The sequence below is a fragment of the Impatiens glandulifera genome, chromosome 6 (assembly GCF_907164915.1).
Source record: "Impatiens glandulifera chromosome 6, dImpGla2.1, whole genome shotgun sequence".
NCBI classification, from domain to species: Eukaryota; Viridiplantae; Streptophyta; class Magnoliopsida; order Ericales; family Balsaminaceae; genus Impatiens; species Impatiens glandulifera.
Window position 1 is genome coordinate 52,357,949 of NC_061867.1, and position 10,475 is coordinate 52,368,423.

General features: G+C 34.9%; 1 protein-coding gene across 4 annotated transcripts; it reads left to right on the plus strand.

Moving 5' to 3' along the window:
- Positions 1-1,127: 1,127 nt before the first annotated feature.
- On the plus strand, positions 1,128-9,650 carry LOC124941336 (nuclear pore complex protein NUP98A-like). Of its 4 annotated transcripts, none has more exons than XM_047481639.1 (13): positions 1,128-1,206; positions 1,634-1,715; positions 2,166-2,444; positions 3,275-3,781; positions 4,188-4,412; positions 4,496-5,109; positions 5,637-5,718; positions 5,819-5,870; positions 6,154-6,292; positions 7,129-7,242; positions 7,406-7,583; positions 7,888-7,944; positions 8,686-9,650. In XM_047481639.1, exons 2-13 carry the CDS (start codon positions 1,694-1,696, stop codon positions 9,348-9,350), a joined length of 2,934 nt encoding a protein of 977 aa, XP_047337595.1. In that variant the 5' UTR covers positions 1,128-1,206; positions 1,634-1,693; the 3' UTR covers positions 9,351-9,650. The 4 variants fall into 4 exon arrangements, with proteins under 4 accessions (XP_047337595.1, XP_047337597.1, XP_047337598.1 ...); XM_047481641.1 differs by having other exon boundaries at positions 7,888-7,941; XM_047481642.1 differs by having other exon boundaries at positions 7,888-7,941; positions 8,689-9,650.
- The last annotated feature ends 825 nt before the right edge of the window (positions 9,651-10,475 follow it).

The window sequence follows — 10,475 nt, forward strand, 5'->3', positions numbered from 1 at the left end:
CTATATGAACTATGAAATATAAACCTCAAAATAATATCAAAATACTATTATCAACGATATGAAGTATGAACCTCAAAATAAACCAAATTTTGACAAGAAAATGATGACAATAATAACTTAAAAGAAGTTGAAATAAAAAGACTTAATGCGAGAGACAAGGCTTCAAATCAAACTACAACCTTTGATTTTTGGATAATTATGCTTTTATTTGAAAAAGAAATTAGGTTTAAGTTATGACTTACAATAACATCTTAAATCATTTTTTAGTCCGGTAAAAACGGAATCAGCTGGTTTAGGTAGGAGGTAAACTTAAGGTGAGTGAAAAAATTTATCATTCTTAGTGTCTACAACTAAAAAACGATAAATCTACTCATATAGAACTAGAAATAGGTAAACACAATGAGAATAAAAAACGTGGAGGGGGATTGAGAAAGTGATAAGTGAGAAAAAAAATAATTAAAAAAAATAAATAAGATAAACTCGCTGGGTTAATCCGGGCTGCCGGATTTTCGATCCAACCGGCGGGTTGACCGGGTTTAACTAGGTTGATTGCATTTCCGATTTTTCATCAACATAGCCTAATTTGATGACCGATTCACCGGGTTTCAAAACTATGAGTCAAGACACAAATATCATCTCCGCCCTATCTTCGGTCAACTGCAGATCAAACTACGAAAAAAAATCGCGCGACGAATTCGATACTTCCTCCAATTTCATGAATTGCCAATTCTATCTTTTCATTGTATCAACTAACCAATATATTTTACAATAATTTTCCAATTAATTATTTATGAAAGTTTTTATTTTGACAAAAGATAATTTTTTTAATTAACCTAAAAATTACTCATATAATAATGCCATATAAACAAGCTCCTACAATTTTGCCTAAAAAAAAACTCTTACCTTTATTTATTTATTTTAGACAAAAAAAAAAAATATATATATAAGTTTTTTAAATAACCTAAAAAATATTTATATAACAATGATCAAATAAGGACATATCAAACAAGCTCCAACATTTTTGCCTAAACAAAATAAAAGCTAACATTTTATATTTTTTTTTTGCTAAACTCCTCTCTTGATTGGGTCATAATTTACATCCTTAATTAATATATGTTTTGACATAAAAAAAAGATTGAAATTCAGACTGAGGTTTTCGCCGGCATTCTTCATCTCCGCCTGTACACAGATCGAAGCAAGAACGAGGTATCCATTTCTTTTCATCTTCCTCAGGGTTTCGTTCTAAATGTACTCAATCTCAATAGCAAGGGCTGCTCATTTTGAATCCATTCTTTTCAAACAAAAAAACCCTAGCTTTTCTTTCTTTACATGGGTTGCCGCATAATAGAAGCTAGCAGGTCTTTTCAAGGATTTGGGTTGTTGAATCGTTAGTTTTACAGTCGTAAATTTGATTAATTCCATCTGGGTAACTGTTTTACGAATTCAAATTTTATTGCTCCGTGTTTGAATAGCTGTATCATGGAAGAGGAAATGAGATGAGAATGGTTGACGTAAGAGGAAGACAGTTGACTTCTCTCTCTTTCTCTCTCTCTCCGTGGCTGCGTTATTTGTCCGCAACTTATAGGATACCCATTTGTTTTCTATTCTCATTCATGTAGTGTTTTTATTACAGCTGATTTCGGATTGGGACTTCACTAATTATTTGTGGAAGACCTAGGATTCAGACAGGAAGATGTTTGGTGCTGGGAGTAATCGTAAGTTCTTGCCCTACTTGTTTTGTTGTCTTCTGTTGTGTGTGAAATAAGTTCTCATTTGGTTAATTTTGTGTTGGGGTGATATATCTTATATATTTTCTGGCCCTGGTTTTGTAAATGACTTATGTGGAATCTTTGATCTTACTTTATACTTGTTATGAGTCCTTGGTTATGCCCTGATGATTCTCTCTTCCATTTTGTTCATCTGATGAAAATTTAAGATTGGATTATGCAGATGTTTGTGCTTCTATAAAGTGTAGAATATTTATATAGAATTCAGGAATCTCTTTAGTTTTGAAGGGACATGCTTTACATTTGGACAGTTATCTTCCTTTTCCACATGGATTATTCTGCTATATATATATATATATATATATAAGCAAGTGATTTCACTTTTCATCTTTTATTTTTTTTACACTTATTAATAATGATGTTGCAATCAATGAACAGCATTTGGGCAGTCATCTAGTAGTAGTCCTTTTGGGTCTCCATCAGTTTTTGGGCAGAATAACAATGCACCTAGCAATCCATTTGCTCCAAAACCTTTTGGTAATACGACCCCATTTGGCACGCAGACAGGGAATTCCGTTTTCGGCGGTACTTCAACTGGCGTGTTTGGTATGACTCAAGCATCTTCTCATTTGACTACCACACCAGCATTTGGTGCATCGTCATCCCCATCCTTTGGGAGTTCAGCCTTTGGAGCTTCTTCCACTCCTGCTTTTGGCAGTAAGCATATGTGTGCTAGAATATTAGCATATTTTAACATTATAGAACTCATTTTCCAAGTGGTTTTAGTTTTATTTTTAACTCCATATTATCATAAGAGAATGGTAGAATCATGTTGGTTTCATAATGTAGGTTCCACTTTTAGTGACTTTAGAGTAATGACCCTACTTAATAAGACAAATATGTTTTCCCCACAGAATGTTTTCCATTGTTTGTATATTCTGTATGCTTTCAGCTGCACTTTCTGTTTAAGTGCAATGAAGTATGTCTTCGATCTCTATTTTAGTTGGAAACATGAAATTGCGACATGTTTTGTTTTCTATAATTGGGAACAAAAGCTGAAGAAAGGAAGAGTTATTAAAGGAGGCTGGAAGAGTTTTTTGGTCATTTACTCTTCAAAGAGGCATGCTTTATTTAAGCTACTTGAATGTGTACCTTAGCTACAACATGCATCATGTTCTAGTTTTTTTTATTTAGCATTTACAGTTTTTTTCTCTCTAGAAGATGTTCTTATAATCTTATTTACTGATTTTATGTTTAGTGTTGGTGTAACTTTGTAAAGTTAACCACATAAATTTAGATGTACTGCAGGTTGAGTCCCCTTATGACTGCATATTCAGTATCTTCTGAAAGTATTTTCCTTGTGTTCCTTAAAAGGATTGCATTTATTGTCATATACTTCTAACATCTCTATAATGTCCTTAACTTTTATGTTTGTGATTTTATGAAGGTCATTCGAGTAGGAGTTAATCTCCTGACAGATAGTTTTTCTTGGTTTTTTCAACTTTAGGACTATTCGTATATTTAACTAACCACATTTTGGACTTTAGGTTCTTCAGTCTTTGGGCAGAAGCCTGCTTTCGGTACGTTCGGCTCAAGTGGCACGCAGACAAATCCATTTGGAAGCACATTCCAACAGTCACAGCCAGCATTTGGGAACAGTCCTTTTGGATCAACTACATCTTTCGGAGCAGCAAGTCAGCCTGCCTTTGGTGCTTCGAGCACTCCTGCTTTTGGTTCAACTGCAACCCCAGCTTTTGGTAGCACACCTACGGGTTTTGGTGCCTCAAGTACCCCCGTATTTGGATCTGGAGGAGCTTTCGGCCAAACAAGTACCCCAGCCTTTGGTGCATCAAGCACTCCAGCATTTGGGGCAACAAGTTCTCCAGCTTTTGGTGCCTCTAGCACCCCTGCTTTTGGTGTTTCCAGTGCTCCATCCTTCAGCTTTGGGTCCAGTCCAGCATTTGGCCAATCAACTTCTGCATTTGGAAGCACCCCCAGCCCCAGCCCATTTGGCACTTCAACAACATCTTTTGGATCTCAAAGCTCTCCATTTGGTAAGTTAATATTAGAATCTCTGTGCGTATTCTGGGCTAAAACAATGAATATGCATATAAACCTTGTAAAGTATTTTTGTCACATTCTCTTTCACAATCTCATTTAAAAATAGTTAAAGTCCAAATTGGATGTATTTTTTTTTCATTTGGTTTAACATATTTGTCTGTAGATCATGATCAAATTAGATTTTAGTGTGCCTTCATTTAGCATACATATTATTTTCTAGATAATGATCCAAATTAGTGTAATAATTTTTTTTCTTCATTTCAATAATTTTATGCGATCATGATTAGAATATGTTTTAGATCATAATCATATTATTAGATCAAACCAGTCGTTACAAATGTAGATTTTTCCGGATAACACATGCTGCATTTTCTGAGATGTAGTTATGTACTTTTTCAGGAGCTCAAGCTGCAACTCCGACTCCAGCATTTGGAAGCACACCCTTTGGGCAGCAGCCTGGTTTTGGGGGTCAACGCGGAGGAAGCAGAGCAACTCCTTATGCACCAGCAACTGATACGGATACACAACCTCCTGGAAAACTTATGTCCATATCTGCTATGACATCTTATAAAGACAAAAGCCATGAAGAACTGAGATGGGAGGACCATCAATTGGGTGATAAGGGTGTGGATCTCCTGAACCATATGTTTGAAATTAGTAAATTCATATTCTCCTCAAAACTTTTTCATCATTTTGATTTATTTCAGGTGGACCTTCGCCAGCTAATCAATCAGCAGGCACTGTTGGTTTTGGTGTCACCACTCCACAAGCAAACCCTTTTGCTGCAACATCCTCCTCATTTGGTCAAGCATCCTCAAGTCCTTTTACATCAACTACAGTTTCCAACCCATTTGCTACTAACACTCCTGGTTTGGGTGCTGGATTTGGATCTACACCCGCTCCATCATTTGCTTCTTCACCCTTCGGTGCATCGACCACTTCAAACCTTTTTGCATCAACCTCTTCACCAGCACCTTCCATATTTGGAGCCAACACCTCAGCCTCTCTTTTTGGATCAACTAGCTCAATGGGTTTTGCATCATCACCGTCAACATCTATTTTTGGGCAAGCACCTGCATCGACTCCAGCTTTTGGTACAGGTTTAAGCTTTGCCAGCTCACAACCATCACCACTATTCCAGTCATCTACTCCTTCCCTTGGTCAGACCTCTGTATTTGGACAGTCTGGCTCTTCCTTTGGACAAAGTTCTGCACCAGCTTTTGGTCAAACAAGTTTATTTAGTGCTCCTTCTACTGGGTTTGGTGGGAATTTATTCTCCAGCACTCCTTTGCTATCCAACAATCTCTTTGGTCAATCAACTGTAAGTGGCTGACCATGTGTACTCTGTCATTTTTGTTTATATATTTGATTCATTGCTATATGGATATGGGATATTTCATATTTATTATATGGAGACATTATTATGATTCATCCAATTCTCTAAAGAAAAAATGGTAAATATCTTTTTTTATGCAAGCATATTTTATTCTCAAGTTTTTCAAAAGTTAAAATAATTTATAGTCTCATTTGGTATCCTGAAAGATTACTTTAATGCTAATGGATGCACTTAATTTTGAACTTTCTTCTTCCATTATTACTTCTATTTCAATGCTATTGGAAACACTTATCATTTCTATTTTTGTATCCAGTTCCAAATGAGAAACAACAACCACTGTCTTTGTATAAGTTTAGTTTTCAAACATATCTGGAACCAAATACAAACAAATATAAGAAGTGTTTCCAAATGGGCAATATGCCTATTTAGATATCCAATAATTCTACGTGATAGAGACAATGTAAAAAAACACCTGGTAGTTAACCTTCCTTAATGTTTTACTGTCTCCTCAGCCCTCACTTTCAACACCTGTTCAACAAGCTCAACCTGCACAGTCTTCTTTTGGATTTGGCACTTTTGGACAGCCACAACCAGGTATTTTATATTCCCATCTACCTTATGTGTGGTTCTTTGACATCTCAAATAAGTGTATATAACGTTTCGTCTCTCTTTTGCATGATTTCTTATGCATTAGCAACTGGTGCAACTTTATTTGGCGGTACACCAAATGCTTTTTTGGGGCAATCGTAAGTTTATTCAATCTTCTCAATTTTATTTTTCAGCATTTAGTTAAGTTTATCACAACGACAGGTCCTTCATCAATTTTGCATATCAATTACTCAGGAAAAAACATGTTCTAGATTTTTTTTTCAATACTTGTTTCTAACTTCAGAAAGACCTATCAAGTTTCATCCGTTTCCCTTCATCTCTGCATATCCTCTTTCTCTCGAGTTCATTCTATATAAATTTGCTAGTATTATGGACTTTACTTCTTTGTGACACGAACTTTCTTCTGCATGGGTTTAACAGATCAGCTACTCAGATATCTGCACCTATACAATCAGTTCCTGCTGCAAATCCTTTTGGGACTCTTCCTGCAATGCCTCAAATGTCTATTGGCCGAAATGGGAATGCACCTTCTGTTCAATATGGAATTTCTTCTTTGCCAGTAAGTCTTTCTTAGTAGCCCAGAAAAAGATCTTATTTCTGTTGTTTTATTACACATCCTTTTTTGGGCGCACATGAAGCCAAAAACTAATGATCTGATGAATGGAAATACATATTGATAGGTGCTATACCAAAACTAAGAGCTTGTTTTATCTGTTTTTTTTTGCATATTTTTTGATGTTAAAGTGGTTTGTTAGGGTTATTTGGCTTATATGTCCAAAATATTGAGTCCATTGGTAACTATTATTGTTTCAATTGTCACAGTTACGACCTCATTGAAAAAATCTGTCAAAGTTAAAATTGGATTCTTTTTCTTTCATATATTTTTTTTTTTTGTTTGGATCATGATCCAAATTATAGTGTGATTTTGTTGCTTTATTTGATACACAAATGATATTCTACATCTATCCAAATTATAGTTTAATTGTTTTACTTCATTTGGTATAGAGATTTTTTTCTTGATGATCAAATTAATTTTTTTGCATCATGATTAGATTATTTTGGATCATGATGAACATGCAGATTTTACATCAAGACAGCCTATTATAAGTTTTTAATATTTTAAAATGTTATAAATAATTAAGGGTTTTTGAATTTTGGTTGATGACTTGAATGATTTGATAGAAGAAGTGATTGCCGATTATATATTGCTTTATTTGGATTAAATCTAAATAAACCACATCAAACAAGTGGTTTGACAAGGAGTTCTCAGTGAGATTTTTTTTTTAATCTTAGGAAGCTAGCATTGACCCCCCCACTTCCATTTTAAGGCGTTCTTAGTGGGATATAAGAAATGACAATTTATTAGGAGTATGATTTACTTTTTTCTGCCTACAGGTTGAGAAACCTGTTCCAGCGAGAATATCATCTCTACTGACATCACGCCATATTTCTCAGAGGCGTATCAGACTTCCAGCAAGGAAATATCATCCTAAAACTGATGCTCAAATGGTAACAGTAATTATCTTAATGAAAACATGCATTTTTGTTGTTGTTGAGAAAAGTAAAAAGAGACACTTGTTTTATGTTCTATTTTATTTTCCCATGAATTGCTCATTAGCTTAGCCTTCTTAGAAAATACTCTAGGGTTGAGTCTGAAAGAGTTTTTGTGCAGGTACCTTTTTTCAGTGACGATGAAGAATCACCAAGCACACCTAAAGCAGATGCCCTTTTCATTCCTAGAGAGAATCCTCGTGCACTTGTTATTCGTCCAGTCGACCAATGGCCTTCAAGGTTAAGCATAGACAAAGCATCCCCTTTGAAGGATGCATCTACTGCTGTGCATGAGAATGGTAAGATTGCACTGTTCTTATATATTTAAACTGTTAACGTTTGTGTATCTGGATCCAGATACAAATGATGAACAACCAATAACTTTCTGAAAATCTGTCTCTGATTAAATTTAGTTTTCAGATTCAGAAACAAAAATAAAAGATTATTTTTCCAAATAGGGCCTACATAGTCATTTTACCTTATTGCTGAAGCCCTAACTCTCTCTTTCTTACTCTCCTTTCATTCTTGATAAAAAAATATGCTAGCCTCTACTGTACCTTTATTTGCAATTTCTTGTTTGTATCTCTAACTTTTACTGTCCAGGTAAAACTGCTGACAGAGCATCTACTATGAATGGATCGATACCCGAGAACGAAGGTAGTAAGCCTTTCTTCTTAAATTTTTTTTGTATAGTAATAAACATAAATAGTCTATTTGAAAACTGGTATTTTATCGTAATTTATGTCACAACCATGATCTTATTAGAAAGTCACCAAAATTTAAATTGAAAGCGATTTTTTTTTCCGTTTGGTACAAGACTAGATAATGATCCAAATTATAATGTAACTTTAAAGACTTCATTTGGTATAAATATTGGGCTGCTTCGTTACCATTTTTTTTCTTCATGTTGATCATTATTTGAAAATTATTCTACACTTGTTATGTTTATCAAAAATCCTATCATGTAAACTAATCTGATCATGATCAAGAATAAAAACCTTATACCAAATGAAGAAAAAACTTCCACTATAATTAGGATCATGATCAAGAAAATAACTTATATACCAAATTAAGTAACAAAGGTTATACTGTAATGTAAATCGTGTTAAAAATAATTTCATCATGATCCAAAAATAAATCTTCTACCAAATGAAAAAAATCACTTCAGTTTTATCTTTGATGATTTTCTAATGAGATCGTGATAGTGACAGATTGTGACAACATACTAGTTTTCAGATAGGCTCAATTATATTTTTTCTATTATGATCTAAATTATTCTGTGATGTTTATTAGCTTCATTGGATGATGATCCAGATTATTTTATGGGATTTTGTCAATTTTTGACAAGGTTATAACAAAACGACTTAAAAATGCTTCTAATTCCCCCTTCTTTTTTTGAAGCAGTACAACATCCTGTTGCAAACGGTGGCTCAAATGACCAAAATCTTCCCCCACTGAAAACATCCCCAAAGCCAAATGGAACCCACGAAGAAAATCCTAACCAGAAAGAAGACTCATACATTACACTCACTAGTCACAGAGCCGGCGAGGCAGCCATTGTCTATGAACATGGAGCTGGTATCGAGGCAATGATGCCCAAGCTCCGACATTCTGATTACTACACCGAACCTCGAATCCAAGAACTAGCTGCCAAGGAAAGAGCTGAACCTGGTTTTTGTCGCAATGTGAAGTCCTTTATCATTGGTCGCCATGGATATGGAAGCATCATGTTTATTGGCGAGACAGATGTGAGACGCCTCGATCTAGAGTCGCTGGTGCAGTTCAATAACCGAGAGGTTATTGTTTATATGGACGAGGGCAAGAAACCTCCGGTTGGGCAAGGGCTGAACAAACCGGCTGAGGTAACACTTTTGAATATAAAATGCTTTGATAAGAAAACAGGTCAACAGGTGAAGGATGGACCGAAGATTGATAGATATAAGGAGATGCTTAAGAAGAAGGCGAACGATCAAGGAGCGGAGTTTGTATCGTATGATCCGGTTAAAGGAGAGTGGAAGTTTCGGGTGAAACATTTCAGTAGCTATGGACTTGATCATGATTTTTAAGGATGAGTTTTGTTGGTGACAACCTTGGACGGATCGAACAACCATGAATTGTTTCACTTTTTTTTTGTTCAACACCCATTTTTTGTCTGTTTGTTTGGAATATCATTATGTTGATATTAGAATGAAAGGGCAAGTCAAGTCTCTTCTCATGGTAGAACTATTATATTGGTTTTAGTATTGTTTTTTGAAAGGGGCTTAACTTTCATTTTTTTTGTTGATTACATTGTTTGACATGGACTGATGAATTCTATATTGTATGCTTTTGCATATTGGAGATTGGAATCACATATTTTTGAATGATTTATTTTGTTGGGTTATGGAGTCTAGAGGCAGTATGTAAGTAAAAAAAAGGCATGATCTTGTTTTCAATATCCATTAAGAACGCAATGAATAAGGAACTAGGTCTCTTTACACATTGTTAAGTTCAATTGATCCAAAATTTTTAGATGGAAACCTCCTAAGTGGTCATTAATACATATAGTCTGGTAGCCTTTCGGATGATAATTTTGTAAGTGACATTTGGTTAAGGATGAAAATGGCATTAGGGTCTAAATCTAAAGAAATGAATGATTAAGAAGCCACAAAAAAATTAATTCATAAAATATGATAGTATTGAAGGTCGTTAAAGTGTTGTAACTTTAGCAAATTAGTCAAGCCAGTTCAAACGACTTTATAAATTTGAGCTCGACTATTTACCTACAAGCTTGACTTGACTTGAAAACTTAAGCTCGAAAAAAGCTCGATGAGTCATCGAACAAGTATTATATGAGTTTGAGCTTGACTCAAATATTAAACGACCTGGCTCGATCTCGATTCGAACTTGGTCAAAGTCAAACTCAAGTCGAGCTTGACTAGGGATGACAACGGGTACCTTACCCGCCGGGTAGTGAAGTACCCATCCCCGAACCCGAATTTTATTCTATTACCCATTCCCGAACCCAACGGGTATATCTATTTGTATCCCCATCCCTGATTCGCCGGGTACCCGATACCCGACGGATACCCCATTACCCGATTACAATATAAATTTTAATTTATTATTTTCTAAATATACTAAATACTAAGTATTAAAAACATATATGAAAATATATTGTAAAGTTAAACAATATACATACATGAACTTCA